The following is a 20,685-nucleotide window of genomic DNA, read 5'->3' as shown; positions in this document are numbered from 1 at the left end:
TAGCAGCAGTGGGGGAAAGGAGAACGGAAATGGGAAGGGAAAGTGTGCACAGGAAATGCAGGGCTGTGTGCTAAGATGGCGGCGGGGAAAGTGACACAGCAGCTCAAAGAAAGTCCTTGCCACTTCCCAAACGCCAAAATATATATATATTTTATATATATTTTTTAGCACAATTGTTGTAAACATTTTGTGCTTAAGTAGCTTCAAAAGTCGTTTTAAAATATTAAATATTTTTATAAATTTGAATCACTTCTACAAAACCATTTGAACAGCTAGCAAAGAAGATGCAATTTTTAAATATTTATGCAATATAAACATTTTTGATCTGCGGTTCTTATTATTATTATTATATTATTTTCTTTGGATTTTTTAGAATTGCATAATTTGTCATGCTCAAAATTCGTATAGTGTATTGTGTTATTTTTTCGAGTGCACTCCACTTAACCCATTGCGTGCTTGGGACAACATAAGGCAACTTAGTTGCCATAATTTGCACATTTTAGCTGCGATGCAAATGCACGCCGACGCATGCCAGCGACAGTTGACACCCGACCCCTGTGACTCCTACCCTTTCACACCATGCAAACCCCCCCCCCCCCCCCTCACATTCGGTAGCCCCTTTTAGCCCACAATTACCGCCCAAAACGCCCCTTTTTGCCACATGAAACATGATATACGAGCCAAAGCGAATGTTTTTGATAGCTAACGGAAATTGCCAAGAAAACCAGCAGCAACGACAGAAACAAATTCGTAAATTTTTTAAAATACGCCTCTTTGCTTCCACAAACACTGTGCACTGAGCGAAAAACTATCACTTTTCTTATAACAAAAGAAAGCTTTCATATATCAACGAGTTGAAAACTCAATGAATACAAGGAAATATTTCGATAATCATTGGCTATAGATTTAATTATTTTTTTTTTCAAATATTTAACACGTGTTTTTCTGCGAGTGTAGGGCCAATGCCACTCCCATTTTGCAGCCCCTTTTAATCTGCAGTTGCTCAAAGCAAATGACAGCAAATAGCTGGCCTTTGGTATGCGAATCTTTATCTGTTTTATCAGGTTTATTTGTTCATTAGGTCGACGTCATCGGGAATTATCAGTAGTACAGTGTGCATTCGGTGGTGTGGGAACTTCAGCGTCTCAGGTAGAGCGAGCTGTAGGGGTAGGCTCCGTAGGCGTAGGGCGTGGCATAGACGCCGCTGGTGTAGGCGGCGCTGTACGTGGGTGCGTAGAGTCCGCCCGAGTAGGCGTAGGGCGTGGCAGCCACGACAGGCGAGGCCGCACTGTAGGCGGTCAGGAATTGCGGCTTGCCACAGGCAACGGCCAACAGGGCGAACAGGCACAGAGCGAACTATGGTGAAAAGGGGGGATTTCATTAGCCAAGGAAATAATTACAGTCTTTGGGAAAATAATGGAACTGCCAAAACAATAAAACTCCTTAGAATCAAATAGACTTTATGTTGTGAGTTGAAACGAGCTTAAACTGCTGCGTAAGTTTAAACTAGAACCTCTGATTGACTTTAGAGATAAAGCACTGCATTTTATATTTGAGATTTCACTATTTTTAAGATACTTATAAATACTTCATAAGTATTTACTTAGGATCCCTTTAGATACTCACAAACTTGAACATCTTGGATTGATTGTTTTTGGTGGTATATCCGCTGATTGAACAGAAACTGATATGATTAAACAAACCCAAAATCCCTCGCTTTTATAGTCAAACCTGAGTTGACTTTTCGACTTCGGTGGGTGGCCCATGGAAAAGGGGCGGTGGGCGGTGGGTTAGAGGTCACTCTTGACCGTGGCACGTTTGCTCATTTGCTGTAGTATTGTTTTTTGGCTCCGTTTTTGCTACTACGTTTCTGGCCCGTTTTAATTTGGCCGCTGCCTTTGGCCCAAACGTCTTTATGGCCGCTTTGCGTTGCGTGCATTGCATTCCTAATAGCGCTTTGTTTACCTATGTAGCTTTTTTGCTAGATGTTTTTGGAGAAAAAAAAAACGGAAGCAATCAGAAATTCCCTGAGCCAATGCAATTTGACCTCTGGCAATGTTAATTTGTGTTGGCCAGATTGTCAATTATCGTTATGACTGCCAGAGATTCCTTGGCCAGCTCAGAAATAGAAAATTCCAAGAGGAATTCCACAGCCAAGGGTTGCCTTGGTTACCCTTTGTGAGCCTTATTTTTCTTACCTCTTGCATTCCAGTTCCTATTGTTTAAATGCAGCTGATTGTGCTTACACTGCGCAAAACTAATAGTCTGAACATGAATTATACTCTAGGATATACAACCATTTGCTTTGAATTAATCAAAAGTTAAGTGGGTACTGAAATTAGACTTTAAAACATTGAAAGAGTTTTAGTGTTTGGATCAAAACTAGAAATTTTGTTTCATTTTGAGACGCTTTCAACACTGTTACGCTTGCTCCACAAACATTCAATTTGTTAAGTTGTTAAATTTCAGCAGCTTTTCAGCTGTGCCCCGCCCACTTTGCCACGAGCGCCCACTTTCTTTGCTCTCGCCCATTGTTGAATGCTGTGCATTTTGCATTTTAAATACAATATAAATTAAGTTGGCAGCTTCTGGCATTGAGAACAGTTTTCGGCAAAGCTGCTGAATGAATGAATGGCAGCCCCTTTTATCAAGATTCTCAAGTTAATTTTGCTGAAGGATAAGAAGGTCGGGGAAAATGGGCGATGGAATCGGGAGAAAACTGACATTGAAGACGAATTGTTCGCTCGGAATGGAGTGGAATTTTATTCCGGTGGGTGGAAAACTTTCCTTGACTATTGAATAAAACGACGAACTGTTGGGAGAATTCAACAGCACAATACTATTTAAAAATAATATTATCAAAGATGTTGGATACAATATATGAGTTAAACAAAAACTACACTTGTACATACAAATATGAGGTACAATTATGATTTACAATTTATTTACATATGTAATTTATATAATGAAAAATTTTGAACATAATATTTTAATCCCATAAATTGTTTCTTTAAATATTAAGTTCGCAAAAATATTCAAACGATCATTTACTGAATGGATTTTTCTAATAGTTTTAGAGTCACACAAAACACCGGCGAGAAATTTCTCGCATGCGATAAACAGTAGATATTGCACTGCTTGAAGCAGTGCCTCGCAAACTTCAAGCGCCTCTCAAACTGCCATTGTTGTGCTCTCTCCCAGAAATTTTTTTCTCTTTGGATTTTCCATTCTGTTTTTCATTTGCGGACCTGCGCTTTTCATTTGCCGGCATTTCTGGTGCAACAACAAAATTCCAGCGCTCAGTTTTCCCCTTGCCATGCCCCCCTTTTCGTATTTACATATATCTTCATCTCTCATTAAATAGTTCCAACTAGAGCGAAAGATACTTCCGTTTCCTGTTTTATAAAAATAGTACTTACCATATATCAATACACATATACATAGTGTATATAAATAGTTGTAATTATATATGAGGTAAATATATAGGGAAATATAAATCTGAAATAAACGATGAGCTTTGTGACTTAATAAAACAAACTAGAAAATAATTCAAATGAAACTGCTTATCAAATTCAAAGTAAAATTTAAGAAAATCGACCATTTACTTTTTCTATATATTACTATATAGAAGATTATACCAACTGTTCACTTTATCGAGAGCTCACTGTAGGGTATTTTGTAGTGGGCCTAAAAATAGGAGACGCCACCACTCGTGAAAATTCTTGAAGAGCAGTTTGGGAAATTCCTTACCGAAAAGTTATATATGACCGAAAAGAGATTTGCCTCGCGCCATTGTTTATCCACTATTTTCGTTGTGTGTGTATTTGTTTTTGGAAAAACAAGGTGAAATTGCTTTTGAAGTGCGGCTGCTTCTTGTTTTTCTTTCGCTTCCCCCGAAAAGATTTTCATTTGCCGATTGCCTCATTGGATTTTGGGGGATTAAAGTTTTCGAGAGGGGCATCAGTATCGTATTATTTGGATGTTTCTGGTGCGGAATTCAAATTGATTTTCAATAGTTTTTCGACAGTTTCCAGATCCAAATGCTCGCCTCCTCTGGCTTTCCACCCAAATTGGCAATTATCATCGAGTGGTGGAATTTGTGGGTGCGAATTGCAAATCAATGGGCAAATCTAATTCAATTTGAGTTCCTATAATCAACTGCTGTGAATGTGAAATGAAAGGCAGACGAAGTTCACGTCGTGGTTAACATTCACTTGATTTAATGTCGCTTATTAATTTGATTTATATGACTAATGCTTTTGCTAATATGTAGCATATTGAAAAAGATTGACCATTTTAATTAAAAACAAAGAGATTATAGTTTTGAAATAATTAAAACGAAACTAAACTGTTCTCATCTTTCAATACCGTTAATATAGCTAGGTAATAATACGATATTTTATCACGAATTTAAATAAAAGAATTAAAATCAAATTTGGCGCCAAATTAAATTTTGAATTTCCAGCCGCTCTCTTCTCGAGTGTGACCGCGCTGCCGACAAATGCCGCGAAACGGGCCAAAGTCGGCCTTATCGGCCGCTAAGCAGCTGGCCACACTGCGGCATATAAACAATTTTTTGTCACAAATTTTTTGAGAGCAGACGAACGCACGTCGCGAACGCCAATTGGGGATCGTAAAGTCGGGAAAACAGCGTCGCGCTCACTTCGAAATAGTAGAAACCCAATAAACATTAGGTCAAAATCGCATCAGCAATGTTCTCAGTTCCGATTTGATTGAATTTCGCGGTGCAAAGCGAAAGAGAATTTTGAAACGTTTGCTTTTTGTTGTTTCGCCGCTCTCTTCGTTGTTGTTCTTTTTGTTGTTTTTTCCGGCGCGTCGCTTGGCGTTTTAAGTGTGTGCGTGTGTGTGTGTGCGTAACTACATGCAGCAGTGTGCGTGTGTCAGTTTGATTTAAATAAATTATTAGTGAAAAGCAGCTGAGAAAAGTAAAGAATACGAAAAAGCGCAAGTAAACGCAATAAAAATATTGCACATTAAATAATCAACAAGTGTAAGTGCAACAGCAAGTGATATGCAAAATGCAAAAGCAGAGAAAAGAAAATAAGAGCGAGCAAAGGCAGAAAGGAAAATTGTTGTAACTTTTTAACAGCCCAATATCGAATTTAAGTGGCTATTAAAAATCGAAGATCGAGGCAAAGTGCAAAAGGCAACAAAACTCCGAAAGCGCCCAAAAGGAAAATCCGGTTTTACAACTTCTCTCTTCACACACTAAACACACACATACACAACAATTCTCACACACTCTCACTCACACCAGCGAACAATCGAATTCTCTCTGAGAAACTAAAACTAAAATTCCTTTGCTGGGTTTTAATGAATTTTCTATGGGAATTTCACCAGCTAACGAGCAGCTAAAAAAATAATAACCGTAGATAAACAAATAGTGTGAATGGAAAATCAGCTGCGACAGGTGCTGCAAAACAAAATGCGCAAGGTGCAAAGAAAAACAATACTTTCATGTGGATTCGATCACAGTGAACGCTCAGTAAAGATGAAAAACAATTATTCAATTATGAAAACAATTTTGAAAAAGTATTTTAGATAATTAACTCATATGCTCATATCATTTGAAGTGCTATAAAGATCTAATAAATAGTTATTAATAAATAGCTATCCATTTTAGAGCTTCACTGTATCTGGTATTTAAAAAACCATCCAGAAATGCCTCGTAAAAAAGTGAAATCAATAACAAAAGAATTGGAAAAAAGCTGAAAGAGTGGCCATAAAAATAGCATAAACAGAAAATAACAATAAACCAGTCAAAGAATAAGCAGTTACCTGTCTCACTCTCTCTTTCCTTAATTCAAACATTTGCGTAAACAAAAAACGCTTTACAGTAATTTCGTGCACCTGCTTTTTGTTTACACAAATGCATAAATATGTTGAATATGAATAAATAAATTCATTTTGCCTCGTACACGCTGCCTCGCTGAATGGAATTTTCACACGAAAAGTGGGAAAAATGGGAAAAAATATAGCGCCAACTTGTGTTATCTTATCCGTAACACGATTTTAATGATGGTGCAATTGAAAAAATAGCAGAGAAATGTGCTACAATTGCTTCCTTATCAAAAAATGGTATTACCTGCCGGAAAGAGATAGTAGTAGTGGTGATAGGCGGGGAAAGAAAGAGATGGGTGTACGGTGTAGGAAATTACATATTTCATTATTTCCTCGCCCGATTTTTCCGACCAAATATTTTTATCTCCTTACAATGTTGTCTAGACAGATTCCTTCGCTTTTCTTCCTTTTTTTTGTGCCACCCATTTGTATATGTACATGGATGTGTATAGGAAAAGTCTGGTAGTGGTGTGTATACTGTGGGATTTCGCACCCTCTCCTAGGATTTTCATCTGCCGTCGCCTTTACTACTTTTTGTTGTGCTCCAGACTTCAGTTTACTCCACTTTGCGACGACTTTCGACCCCCCCACACCCACAACAGTGGCAGCCCCTTTTGTGAAACACCCCCCTTTGCAGCATCCAGCAACCCCCAAAACGCATTCTCTGCTCCCTTTTATTGCCTTTCCTTGTTGTTTTCGGACAGTGGGGCTTGCCTAATTGAAACTAAGGTTGTCATAAGTTAAATAGAATTCAATAAAAACTACATTTAGCTTAGTCTAGGATTACATAGCGCACTCATAGAAATAGTGATATAAACTACAGGACATTTTCGAGATTCAAAATTCTTTGTTTACTGTTGAGCATCAGCTGTTATAGTCAGCTGACTCATCCGAAATGCACAGTGTGACCATGCAGAGCAAGTAAAATTACAAATTGCTTGGAACATAGCATTCAAACATCACCATGCAGTTTACTAAAAATTCCTTTGATAATTGCATACTGTGGTGTTTGGCTTTGTGGGCGCCGTTTGCGCGCAATTTTAAATTTATGCGAACGTTCTGTCTCCCTCTCCTTCTCCCTTTATATGCCCATCTCTTTCCCTTCTCCGGGATGAAGAAGTTTTGCCGAAACAACAAAAACAGCGGAGGATGACGACTCTTGTCCACCGTTTTGTTTGTGTTTTTGTCCATTGGTTTTTGCTGTCTGCCGCTGTTTTGCTTTTGTTGCTGCCATTGTCGTTGCAACGACGGAAAGAGACGGAGCGACTGGGGAGCGACAGAGAGGGGTGCTGCAGACAGAGATAGCGAATTCCCAGTGAATTGTGAATTGCGTTCCATTAGCAGCAACCCCGAACACTTGTACTTGTGGGGACTGTGCTGCATGGGCACAGTGGAATGATCTGTATGTCAATTGGAGGTATTACTGTGCACACTTGCAATATTTTCCCAATTTAATTTCTCTATTTAATATTAGCAGATTGGCATTTAAAAAGGTATTTTTCTGTTTCAGAGCTAAGAGTAGCTTAAACAAAACATTTCTGCACCTGATGGCTAATCCACCCCTAATTGCCCACTGTGCAGCCCACTGTGCGACAGCTGCTGGTCAAAAGAGTTGATTGTTGTTGGTTTGCCATTGCTGCTGTTTCGGTTTTTGTTGCCTTTTCTGTTTGTTGCTGCCTCCGTACTTCCTCCATCTCTGCCCCCTTCCCTTCGTTCCTCGAAATTTTCTTGCGGCGTTCGACAAATTTGTTGTTTAAAGTCGCGTGTGCTGGAAGTTGTTATTGTTATACTTTTGTTTTTTCGCCGCTGCTTTTACATAAACAATATTTTTTGTTGTACACAAAAGTTCTGCTTCCACCGTTTTTATCTGAGTGTTTTTTTCAGGATTTTTTTTCGCTTTTAATTGGATTTGATTGCTTTTGGCTGGCGGCGGCGCCTCTCAAACGAAAAATCCATGAATCTGAGAGGCTTTTTTTCGTTTTTGCTGATGTTGCTGCCGCAAATCGCATTAGTTTTTGTTACTATTTGGTTCCCAACGCTTTCCTTTCTTGTTTCACATTTATTTCGATTTTTTTCGCAGCCCATTGTTTGGCTTTACAGGCGAAACTCCCTAAACCGGATGTTCCCATAACTTGAACTACATTTCTAGTACTAAATGGCAAAATTACCATTATCATTTAGGCATTTCTTGACTTCTTTTGGGTCAATTAAGTATACTAGTGTAATACTGAAGTAAATGGAATATTTTATTTTTATCCATATTTTTTGCCATACTTTAACATTAGGTGCTTTTAATAGATTTGTTTTACAGGCGTTAGACTGCTTTGAGTTCATTTCTTTTTGCAAAGCCAGAGTTGCCCCAAAAATAAAAGTCGGGCCTCCCTCTCAGTGTGTGCGTCTCTTTCTGGCCCACGCTGCTGCCGTCTCTTTCCCATGAGAATAAAATCGCTAAACTACTGAACTGTAAATGAGGTTCAATGAACTTGCCACAAGGCGAGTGGAAGAGAGACGGAGACTGCGAGCGAGCGAGAGGGGGACAGTCGCTCTTTGTTGAAGCTTTTTCCTCATATTTTTTTTAATATGCGCCTGCTGACGTTGCAAGTTGCCCGCGTCGTTCCACATGTGCAATGTGCAATATGCAATATGTTGCACCCTGCCCACCACCCCCTTGAGCCTCTGCAAGCCCCTGCAAGCCCCCTTGTCCCCGCGCCCCCGCATCCAACGCATTTGCTAATTTAATCGCCTCTCTTTCTTTTGGCCCCGTCTCTTTCGCACCCCGTTTCAATGGATGTTCATTAAAACAAATGCTGTCGACATAAAAAATAAGTTGTATGCTGGATTCGTCGCTCTGACGAAAAAATACACACGAACATTAGCTTAATTAGTAATTTTATGCAACTTTAATAGAAAATTCGTGAAATTCAAAGGTAAATCGAAATAGTTTTTATTTTATTTAGCTGATAAAAGCAGTTTGTATGTTAGCTGTGATGTTTTGAACAAAATTAGTGACTTTTATATATATTTTTTGTAGTGTTTTTATTCACTGACTTTAGCAACAAATGTTCCACATTCAGCCCCCCTCCCCCGTTTCCTCGCCACTTCCTGAGCCCTCTTCAGTTCTCGGCTGGCCGCCTTTTTAATGCGAGTCGCGCGCCAAATCCACAAAACCGAAATAATAAAAAAAGTAAAAAGTTAACTAACTGCCGACTCAAAACAGAATCGAAGCTAACGAGCCAAAAGTCAGTGCACTGGAACAAGCAACTCAAACAACCACAAAACATCGGACAGCGGACCACAAAAGCCTAGTTACAGTTACTCTTAGCCAAGATTTCGCCCAGCGCTGTTCTGGTTAACAACTCACAACTATTCCTATCGACTTTGTGGGCCAGCAGACCAGGCAAGAAATTAAAAAATATTTATACGGGCACTTTTTATGACGGACAGTCATTAAATGGTGCTTGAATTGGAGTTATCATATTGGGAAAGTTTTTACCTATATTTCCAGTTTGCTATTTTCTGAAATAAATCATATTATATCGTATGAAACATTCTCTAAAGATTCTTAAATATTCTTAATACGAAGTGCTGGCACTCAAAGATCAAGGAAAAGTGAAAACAAGCAGAACGAGTCGAATTAAAGGAAGGAACACGAATTGAATTTTAATTCGCCGCATGAGATTCTTCCTCTGTGGACCGCCCTTTGTACCTTCGGGTTCCTTTATGTATATCTTCAGGTTCCAGCTGTCGTGCATGGTTTATTATTTTTTCTTCGATTTCGGGATGGTGATGGTGCCCCTTTGTGTGCATCCTGTCATCATCATAATCTTGCCGCAATTCCGCTTACCTGTGCACTTTGCGTGTCTGCTGTTCTCCCTTTCTTCGATTCTCCAATTCTCCGATTCTCCCTTTTTGGTCTGAACCTTTCAACTGAACGAAGTTACCTACCTGCGTTCCAATATGCATTCTAATAAGATTTTCTCCAACTCGAGCTGACTCAACTCGTTGCCCTTTGACCTTCCCGCGAGCTTTCGAAAGGGAAAGAAGGGGGGATTTTAAATTCTGTGGGGAAACTTTTTGGCTTTCCATTCGAGTTTGAGTTTCGGTTTGTCTGAGCTGCAAAAAGGATTTGTTTCACCAGCGGGATTTAAATGCATTTTCGCTGTCTGCTTTTTAGTTCTTTTTGCTCGGATTTCCAAAATGCGATTTATTTTTCAACGTATTTTTTTTGAGTAAAGCAGAGTCTAATTTGTAATGAGATCATCTCTACTTTGCTGGTGCTAATTAACTTAAAATTTCCTAGTAATTTATGTTCGAGAATTGAAATTTAGATATGTGATCAGTTTTCTCTACTTATTTCGATTATCGCCACATTTTACCCCTTTCGCTTATCTTAAAGAGCTGAAAATTGGCTGGGAAAGTAGCTCCCCTCGTGTGTTTAACCCCCTTCCTTTAACCCACTTGGCTTGGTTACACTCGATTTCCCCACGGACACTTCAATTCGAAGTGCTCTCCCTTCGGCTGCCTCGTCCTTGTCCGTTTCCTTTGTTGCCTTTGGCCATCCTCCAGAAATCCTTTGGAGCCCTTTTCCCTCCTGCCCGTCGTTTTAGCTTCTTTTGTTTCAGTTCAAGTGGAGCAGTGCTGCAGTGCACATGATGATGCTCCATTTCCTTGGATGGATTTCCATCAACTCCATCAGTGCGCTTCTCACTCTGTTTTCACCCCGGGTTTTCCACATCTTTTTGGCATGGAAAATCTTCACCAGCTGTTGGCAATTGCAGCGTTTTTGATGATGACAACGTCAAGTGGTTGCGTTCTGTGTGTTTTTATTGTGGCTTTTGTGGCATTTGTGCAAAATGCTGCATTCTCAGTTAATTTTCTCGAAGGGAAACCCATGTAAGGAATATTCTTGTTGATTGTTTTATTTTACAACTGACCAAATGCTGACCAAGTTGTTGAGTAAATGGACTAGGCAATCAATAACTATTCAATTTGATACAAGCTTGCTTGCTTTAAACATACAATTGTGACTATGTGAATACAGGAAAAAGTTTAAAAAATATCAGATGTGGGTGAAGAGAGAAGGCGTGGTTTTTGTTGCCTTTTGATACAAATCTTGTGCGATTCGGAGATATTAGAAGGACAATTAAAGCAATCTAAAGAGAAACATAAATATGCAAAATTCGCGGCTAAATCAAGTGACAAGTGCCTAGTTAAACTGCGGTTATTGTTGCCTGCTGCCCCAGAAAGCACGGCAACTTGCAACAAAACAAGCCCGCCAACAACAAGCAACCTCATTTTAATTGCAGCCATTAAGGCGCCGAAAGAAAAGTGAAACCCTTGAAAAAGTGACACAAGAAGAGTGAAGTGGGGGTGACAAGCGTAGAAAACCCAGGAAAAGCCACGCACACGGGCGTGCTAACCGCCAATTAGCCGAACAGCCAAAGTCACGTGACAATGAAGGAGTAAGAGTGTTTCCCACTCGACAATCATGTCGCTGCGCAGCAACAAGTTGCACAGCCAACAGTCGACGGCCAGCAGCAACAGCAACGGCAGCAACAGCAGCGGCAACAGCGGCAGCAACAGCAACGTGCAGCAGCAACATCCACCGATGGCGTACCAGCAGCAGCAGCAACAACTGCTGCAACAGCTGCAGCAGCAGCAGAAGTTCCAGGCGCAGCAGCGGGGCAACACCAGTCGCAATAATCTGGCCACTTTGGTGGCGGTCATCAATGGACACGACGGTGGTCAGAACTCACCCGGCAACAGTGGCTATCAACTGTCACCCGCTGCGGCCTCCAGGGTGGCCCATGCTCCGCCCCACTCGCCGCTGGGTCCACCCTCGTACTCCGCTGCCACCGCTCAGTCCGCCTTCAGCTACTACGGACAGCATCAGCAACATCAGATGCAACTGAACCACAATTACCAGCAACAGCAGCAGCAGCAGCAACAGTTTCAGTTGCAGCAGCAGCTGCAGCTACCACCGCCCGATCTCACCGATGGCATCGATCATCCCTCCGCCCAGGCTGCCACGCCCCCGGACTCGCCCAACGCCCAGTCCACTGGCCCATCGGATCTGGAGCAGCAGCTCTGTGTGGTCGCCAAGATGCAGAAGTCGGTGACCATAACAGTCACGCCGCAGCGCAGCAACTCCATGGACTTCCTCAACTTCGAGGAGAAGCGTCAGCTCATCGCCTCGTCCTTATCCTTATCGGATATCCTGCACAGCAGCAACGCGCAGCAGCAGCAGCAGCAGGCGGCCAAGGATGGACTGGCCATCAACGGGGGGCAGTGCGGTAAGTTTGCGATGGTTTTCATTGAGGAAATATAAATAGGGATTGTTGTGTGGCATCTCAAACTTTGGAATATTATATGTAAAGTTTTGCGAAGTAGTAGAAGTATTCTTGAAGTTATGAAGAAGATTTTCTGGGATATTTATTTCTAAATTCTATTTGAAGCCTGCTTAAACAGCTCTTTAATTTCTTTAACTTTTATTTAATGACATATATAATGCAGTTTTCTTATTTTATGAGTTAAATACCCCTTTAAATGTGTTATTTTTTAAAACGCCTTTGTAAAATGTCCCCTTTAAACTCATGTTTGTTTTTAAAACTGAATAAATTTTAAAGGGGGAACCGCATTCCATTGGAACTACACCCTTTGGACCGCACCCTCGAAATTCCCCTTTCCCATTCCCCTTCCCCTTTCTCTTCCCCTTCCCCCACCCCTCTGTATGTCACACCTGATGTGTGTGCAGTGCGCACAAAAGAAGAATTAAAGCTGTGCCCTCTGCCAGAATCTCCCCCTCTGTCGTTCAGCATATTGTTTCGCTTTAGGCATCAGATAAAAGCGTTGACAAACCCAATCCGCTGCCAAACGCAGCCCCGCCCCGTTTTTCCACCAACCGCCCACAATCGCAGAGTCAAGTGCAGTGAACCATTTTGGGGCCCGTCGACGGGCAAACACAAATGGAAAATGGGAAACGAAAAACGATGAAAAAAGCACATTTCCGTTCTGCATTGAAGTGTAAAAAACGAATTAACAAAAAAAAGAACAATATGGGATGGGTTAAAGTTTGAAATGTGCATGCAAACAAAAACTTTTTCAACAGATGTTTAAATGAATTATATTCAAACTGAAGTGAATATAACTGAATCGAAACGTTTACTTAAATTCTTTTAACTTCAATTTAAATTCGATTTTTTTCTTTATTTATTTATTTCCTCGTGGAACAAGTTATATTATACATTTATATTTGAATATCTTTATCACTGGGCACAGTTTGATTTATGCTCTCTTATTTAATGTGCGTATTTTATTAGCCCGCTTTATTTGCCACCTTTTTATTGGGCTCATTCAACAAGTCATCGTGGCAATCATTTGTGCCCCATATCCGATTACCGTGACATGTCAATACAAATCAATGTGGACCAACTTAACCCACTTACCCACTGGCATTTCTTTCGCTATTTTATATATTTATATATATATATTTATCCATGACTCATAATAATCGGGCATCATCAATCAAAGCAAACTTAATTCGAGTCGAGAGAGAAATAAAATAATAAAGCCCCCAAATGAGATGGTTGACTATTTTTAGACAAATTAGCTAAGTTTCGGGGGCATCTCTCGCATTATTGGCATTTAAAGATGCAATTAAAGTGCTTTGCACTTGCCTTTGTCTCAGTCTCAGTTTCTTCTGAAGATTTCAAGTTCAAGTGGAGAATGGAAATGGCTCTTTAATGCGTCTGGAAAAAACAAATTAAAACCAGATAGGCGATGGATGGATGTGGGCTAATTCAGTGTGTCAAACCAGAGTGGATGATTCATTCCAGTTATGTGAGGAGGTTGGTTGTACGTAAACACAGGTGTTCGACGCAAGGTGCACGACAAAAAATTAAAATATATACTAAAATATAAAATAAATGAAAGTTAGGCGTCAGATTTGAATGTCATTTTATATTTGAAAGTTAGTGAGATCACATGTCAAGATATTTTCAACACAAAGTGATTAGTAATGGATGTATCTGTAAAGATACCAAAGTAAGTTACTTATGATCAGATATTTATTGCCACATTGTGGTTAACCACGAAACTGGTGTCCAATTGTTTTCTGTGCATGTGTGGAAGTCAACGTCTTTGTTTCTGTGTGTTTTTGTTTTATTTTCTTATTGTTGTTTGACTGCTTTTGGTTTAGCCGCATTCCTTGAATATTTTTGCAATTATTTTGTTTAAAAGCGGTGTCGATTAAATCGGGTTTTCTGTTTTACGTGTTGCTTTCATTGCAGTTGTGATGTGATGTGCGAAATTGTCAAGCATTTATATAACAACTGCCTTTATAGCCTGGTCATCAATTGATCACCGAATTAAAAGCTTCCCCTCCAAATGACTTGTGTGTTATTTCCCATGACATTTGTGTGTTTTTTTTGTTATTTGCAAAAATTGTAAAATCAATAAGAAAAAAAACCGGGGTGGAAACCGGCGATGGGAATTTACGATGTTCAATTACTGGTTCGCAAAAAAGGCGAACAACAAATTGCCTTCAATAAAGCATAAATCGAACTAACTGCCGATCCCCCTACCCTTTTGCCACCTGAAAACGCTTTTCAATTTCGTTTCAATTCATTTTCCCTGGCGGGCAAGTCTTCTGGAAATTGTTCACCCTTTTTTCTGCCCAGCTGTGCAAATCAATAGACGTTGCTGTTCAAGTAGAATTATTTTTTCCAATTTTCCATCGTAATAAGGCCATAAACTCCATACAATGTCGTCGCTTCACCTAAAATTTCATTCGATTCTGAACTTGTTTCTGTATTTTTTGCTGCCCGTTTTTCTATTTTCAATTTGCACGCCAATTTCGCTGTCAGATCTACAGTTACTGCCCATTAGACGTAAAAAACACAGTAGCCATAAAAGTGGAGTGCTGAAATGAGGAGGCAAGTCGAGCTGACTGGAGCTGAAAGCCGACGGACGCCAAAAAGCAAACAAAGTTGTCGAAACGGTAGCAGGAATAATAATAACAAAGTCAGGCAAATCAGGCACATATGCACGGAATAATCTCTTTAACCCATTAGAGTATTTATTTATAAAAAAACATTTAAAACAGTAAGAATTATCTAGTACCTATTAATGACTTTAATTTGCTAGCAGGCAAATCTATATTCCCAAACTTTATATACTATAAATTTAATAGAGTGTGAGAAACGTGCCGCTTATAAAAGCCCATAAACAACATGTGAGCACTTAATTCTGCCACAAAAACTGGGGGTTAATGCCGAACTTGAAACTTGACACATGAAGTGGGCTCCAAATGGGGGATAAAGAGGAGCAGTCTCCAGCTTTGGTCGGTTTTTTTGAAGGGGATGTGTCCTGTGTTCCGCTATTTATACACCACAAAAGGCAGGTAGACAATGGAAACCCACTGGAAACTGCGTATCCTGGCTTCCTTCGCTCTCTTTAACCCACTCATTTTTGGCATCCAAATTTAGTTTCCTTTTTTTGCGACTGACGTTCATTGGGGCAAAATTTGGCCATGCTGTCTCTTTTCTTTTTGAATTTATGGGGCCATAATCGAACCGAATGGAATTAATCAATATATCGGCGTCAAAATGTTTGGCTGATTAGAATTCTTCTATTTTTGGCCTGTCTGCCGAAGAGGGAAGTGGGCGTTTTTACAATCTTGAATTTGGATTCTTACGTAAGCCTCTCTGCGTGTTTACATTTATTTTGCGTTCTGGTGTGTGGGTTCAATCGAAGGTGATAATTGCATTTGGGCAGAAATGATTACTATTGATTACTGTAGATGATTATCCACTTCATCAGCGAAGTGCGAAATATTTTGTAATTTTTAATAGTTTTTTTTTTGTCGCTGTCTTTGGTTTCCAGTTGCGATAAGCTTTCTGAGTCATCGAGCGGTATTCTCTTTGCATTGCTTTGAGTTGGTACTTTTGTTTGGGAACTGTGGCTTTGGTTACTGCCAGATAAGAGTTGTTTGCATAAAACGTGAGTTTACCCATGATTGATAAGTATTTATTTACTGGTCGATTGGGGTATCGGAAGATTGCTCACTGGGTTTTTTTCACTATGCGAAATGCGAAGAATTTGAGGAAATAGAGGTTGTGCTTTTAAGGCACAAAATAGCATAGAATGTATTTCAAAGCTAGCCTTTAACAATTCCCAGTGCCACAACCTGGCATTATGTTGAAAACCTTTATAAGTTCATGTTAGCCGCCGGCTTAAACTTCATTTCACAAGTTTTGAAAGCGTTTTAACACATTTACCTGACAGCTTCTTGAACAAAAAGCTTCGGCAATAAACTTAGAAACCAGCTAACCAATCGAAGCCATGACCCATTGATGATCCGAGGAATATGATTAATGAACCGACGTCTGTAATGACCCTCGGCCAACTCACTTAGTGCCACTAACTTGGCCCAGAGTACGTTGAATACTATAGCTATATTTCTATATACATATATGTATGTGTCCCATAGTGCCATCGAACAATGATCGATCACATTGAATGGACCGCACCCAGGCCAAATAAAACATAAAGCCAACACGACGGCCATTAATCAGGAAAATGTTTATGTTAATCGGTCAATCGACAGAGTTCAGCACAAAAAGTGCTGCATTCAAAAGAACCCCAATCCATTCAACAATGATTGCAATTTGCTTGCTGTTAATGGCTGAATATGTATGAGTCTGTGTAAACCAGACCAACAGAAAAAGTAAATTAAATACATCTATAAATCCAAAACTGGTCTCTCAGTGCATTTATGTATTCAGATTTGTATCTGTCAGTATTCATCTGGTTGCTGCGCTTAATTAATGAGTAGGAACTGCGAATGATGGCCAGACAGAGGAAGCTGCATTGCAGGTCAAGAGTTTTTGGGATCCAGTCCATTTCAAAATTGATATCACTTCGCCCTGTCTCTTGCACACTTACGCTGTCCGTCTCTTTCCGGCGGGACAGATATGTAGACTAAGTACAGTCTGTGCAAAATGTGTCAAAGTTTGCTGCTCATTTCCGTTGAGTGTCATCATCGTCAACGTCGTCGTCATTATCATCCTGTGCAGACATCCGACCAGACATTGTCCAGGTGTCGGATTCTGTTTGCGTTGCCATTTTCCATCCTACCCACTTTTCCCAGATTTCCCTGGCTGTTGGCCAATTTGACAGTTGGAAAGTTTGCCACTCAACGGCGGACAAAGTTTTTCCGATGTGAAAAACTGTTTGCAGCCATTGCAAAAATATCAATTAACAGTACTTAAAGTTTGTCTTTTGTGTTAAGAATTTTCATTCAAAAGATATTGATGTTCAAGATTCATTCAGATGGCTAAAAGTTTTACAGTCAATTTAAGATGGGCTACCGCAAGCTTAAAGCAAGGGGAATAATTAAATCACAAATATTTAAAGTAATTTATTCTGATTGCTTACTTGTTATTTTCTCATACATGTTGAACAATTTATATGCAAATTTCCAGACAACTTTAAGGCTCTGACGCAAATTAGTTTATCAACATTTTCAACTTTCTGTAGTTTGTGTACTTATATTTTCCTATTTTTTTTTAACTATTGTACTTTACTGGCTGTAAAGCAATGTAAACAATGTACTGAAAATTGGCTAAGATTTTATAAAGAGTGTTATGCGAAAATTCTCTGTTGCCAGCAAAAAGAAGAAAATACAATGCAAAGTTAAATAACCCTGACATACATTTGCGGAAATTATTTTGTGAGCTGATTAAACAAATGCCAAATAAAAGCGAACAATTTTTCAAGGATTTTTAATTAAAATGTGTTGTGTGCTCAAATTGAAGTTCAATTTTATTTTTATAGGTCGATGAATGAAATTCATTTGGCCATTACAGAAAAACATTTTTCATGTCTTGCTTGGGGGATTAATTTGCATTTCAAAATATCTTGTAAGTTGTTTGTAAATATTTACCTTCGATTTCGTAGACGATAGGCCATTGAACCTTGTTTAAATAAAGATAAATGAGCAAAGTTGTAAGTAATATGTGGAAATTTGAGACCCTACCCTTGAGATTTTCTCAATTTTTTCTCCAACACACGAGTCAATTAAGCCGATGACGATGTTCATGTCTATTTATAAAACCCTTCGGAAGATGTCAAATGTCAATGCAATTAGCGGCGTGCATTTTATAAGCGTCCAACTGGGCGTATGGGGGATTTTATTAAAGCTGAAAAAAAGTGTATAGAAAATGGGAGGCAGCTGCAAAGTCTTTGACGATTTATGGCCAAGCATTTAATATGCAATTTGTTATTGTTCATTCGTTCGATCGTCGCATGATTCATTGCCATTCCATTATTCATAAAGTCTCCGTCTCCGTTTAATTTGAACGATTGTTAGCCACACGAATTTCGACCAATTACGTGCTCTCTCTCTCTGTAGGGAGAAATGCGGAGAAACATAGAGAAATGGAGAAACGGATGGGGCAGAGAAGCCGGGAATCAGTTCTGAAATTGGTTTCATAATTGACTTTGACACAGACGCCGGCAATTTGCGGGCAAATAATGGGAATTGTGCCTGCAACGGCATACAATTAGCTGCAACTTTGATTGCCTGGGCTCAGGTGAATAAGATGGTTGAAATCATGTGTATTTTTGTATTGGAATTTGATGACAATAAATCTCGAATGGCAGGTGAAAGATGTTATTAGGCATTCCAGCAGTATTTTAAGTGAATGATGAGGTTTTTTATAAATATCCAAGCTTGCTGCTTGATCATTTCACTCTCTGTTATTTTTAGACATCTTAATAATCAGTAACTTCATATAGTGACCATAGTAATTTAGCTGTCATTCACTCTGCTCAATGTCAACAACTATCTAGGGGCGATGTAAAGTGATTCGGATTTGTCATTGCCGATGACTATGCTTCAATGCTTCGGTTCATTCACGAACTGTATACAAAAATAAACAAATTCATTACCAATACAACACCCCACACCGCCATGTTTTCCCTTTGCTGCGCAACGTTGCGTATACGTAATGCGATTTTAAAATTTTGTGCATGTGCATTTGACTGGCGATGCTTTTTCGATACCTTGCCCAACTACGTGCCACGGGGCGTGACCTATCCCCACACCCCCCCTGAACGAACCCCTTTCACTTGCCAATCCGATTGCACACGATTACATTTAATTTCAGGCTTCATATTGCAATCAAATCGACATTAGACCGGGCCCACAAATTGCCAGCGACTCGTTGTGCGTTCAATTCATTTGTAATTGCCGTTGCCTGGCTTCAATTAGTGCCGAATAACCTTCAAAAAAACAGAAAAACAAGGCACACCGAAAATGTATTTTATAAGAAATTAGCATGGGGTGCAAATTAGAGAAAATTACAATTTATTTTTCACACAATTTGTTACACTTTTTCTTTTCTCTGCGAGTGTTTCACTTTCCGCCAAAGGCTTCAACCTGTCTGACATTTTGGCCATGTTTTTTTCTCGCTAGAGATGAGCCGTGATTTGAATTAAGTCTTGAAGATAATAATTTATATACGCTTTAAAATTACCAAAAAAATTATTTGTTAGTATAATGTTTCGAAAAATTAACATTTACAGATGTTTACGATAATAATAGCATATTTTTCTCACGCACCCACCGCCAATACATTACTCTTATTCGCTGTAATTAACTTTTGGTTTGTTTTTGTGGGATTTCAGCTTTGACATGTTGTGTCAGCCTCAGTCTCTGATTTTTCACTCACTCTTGCTTTTGTGGAAATTTATTCGTTGCCTCAAATACAAAATGTGTTGCATGCGATAAAGTCGTAGATATAATTTATATACCTTTGACTTTGTTAGGTGTCTAAAATCCCCGACTTAAGTTTATTTCTCAGCTCTTCTTCTCTGTGTTATTTTAACAAATTGTTGAGCACATCACGTTGTACAAATAAATTCCCCCATGTTATTGTTAGCTGTCCGTTTTTTATACTCTTATATTTATTCTTCGTGTTTGCGGTGTAGTTATCAGCGACGATTTTTGTTTATTTATAAGCGAGAAGTGCGCTCTAAAGTGGAACACGCCAATTGACATTTTACGTAGAACGGAATTCGTACACCTTCAATAGATCGTGCATGTAGGTAAGATCAAAGGTTACGAACAGATGTACCATATATGAAACTTAAGAAATTAACAAGTTTAATGTATAAAAACCAAAGCTTCTTTAAGCTGCAAATTCAAGCGAAAATCCATACGTTTTGAACCCTTTGCATATAAATCCAGCTTAAACATTCATAATTTGTGTGCTCGTAATAATTTATCCACATATCGAATGGATGTTTTCATACTCTTACTCCTTGACTCTCATCTGGTTGCCAGTTTATGGCTTGTTTTTACCCAAGTACTGTGTTTTCCCTTTGCTACCCCCTTTTCCACCCATCCCCATCGTGCAACATACCTACAACAATGAGAAGAAAACATTTTTCCAGCAAGAGTCAGCCATATATCTTGGGTTTTCTCTCTGCCTCTTTAACTGTCTCGCTTTTGGCCTCAAGCGAATCTGGCGGGCGCCCCGAAAAATTTGAGACCCTCTACAGTGGTTACTCTTAAAGTGGATACTTCGTAAAATAAAAATAAAATATTCTTAATATATTATAGGCTAATAAACACAAACCTTAGTATTTCTTTTGAGTACCTAGTTATTCATGTTAAATAGTCAGATTTATTCATCTGTAAAGAATTCTTTTTATCAATGCCTTACTGTAGTGGTAACAAAAAACTGCCGCTCAAGCGAGAATAGCAGCGAAAACAATAACAGCAACAACAAGCGAACAATGACAACAACTTTCGCGAAA

General features: G+C 39.3%; 2 protein-coding genes across 6 annotated transcripts in view; one reads left to right on the top strand and one right to left on the bottom strand.

The window, feature by feature from the left end:
* Positions 1 to 20,685, top strand: part of LOC117141477 (protein nutcracker) — an 89,313-nt gene that overhangs the window by 14,175 nt on the left and 54,453 nt on the right. For 2 of the 5 annotated variants that reach the window (XM_033304949.1, XM_033304947.1), the window contains exons 1-2: positions 4,582 to 5,011; positions 11,169 to 12,155. The exons of 2 other annotated variants lie outside the window; for them this stretch is intronic. In XM_033304949.1, coding sequence (XP_033160840.1) covers positions 11,351 to 12,155 — 805 coding nt within the window. In that variant the 5' untranslated portion in view covers positions 4,582 to 5,011; positions 11,169 to 11,350. Of the gene's footprint in view, positions 1 to 4,581; positions 5,012 to 11,168; positions 12,156 to 20,685 lie in introns of those variants that run through there. One more of the 5 variants, XM_033304948.1, reaches the window with a different exon arrangement.
* LOC117141480 lies at positions 1,138 to 1,673 on the bottom strand. The gene is made up of 2 exons (XM_033304958.1): positions 1,627 to 1,673; positions 1,138 to 1,356 (listed from the first exon to the last, which is right to left on the bottom strand). The coding sequence occupies exons 1-2, from the start codon at positions 1,636 to 1,638 to the stop codon at positions 1,138 to 1,140; spliced, it is 231 nt and encodes a 76-aa protein (XP_033160849.1). The 5' UTR covers positions 1,639 to 1,673.

The sequence above is a fragment of the Drosophila mauritiana genome, chromosome 3L (genome assembly GCF_004382145.1).
Source record: "Drosophila mauritiana strain mau12 chromosome 3L, ASM438214v1, whole genome shotgun sequence".
NCBI lineage: Eukaryota > Metazoa > Arthropoda > Insecta > Diptera > Drosophilidae > Drosophila > Drosophila mauritiana.
The sequence above is the reverse complement of the archived record's forward strand: the minus strand, read 5'-3'. Positions and strand labels throughout refer to the sequence as shown.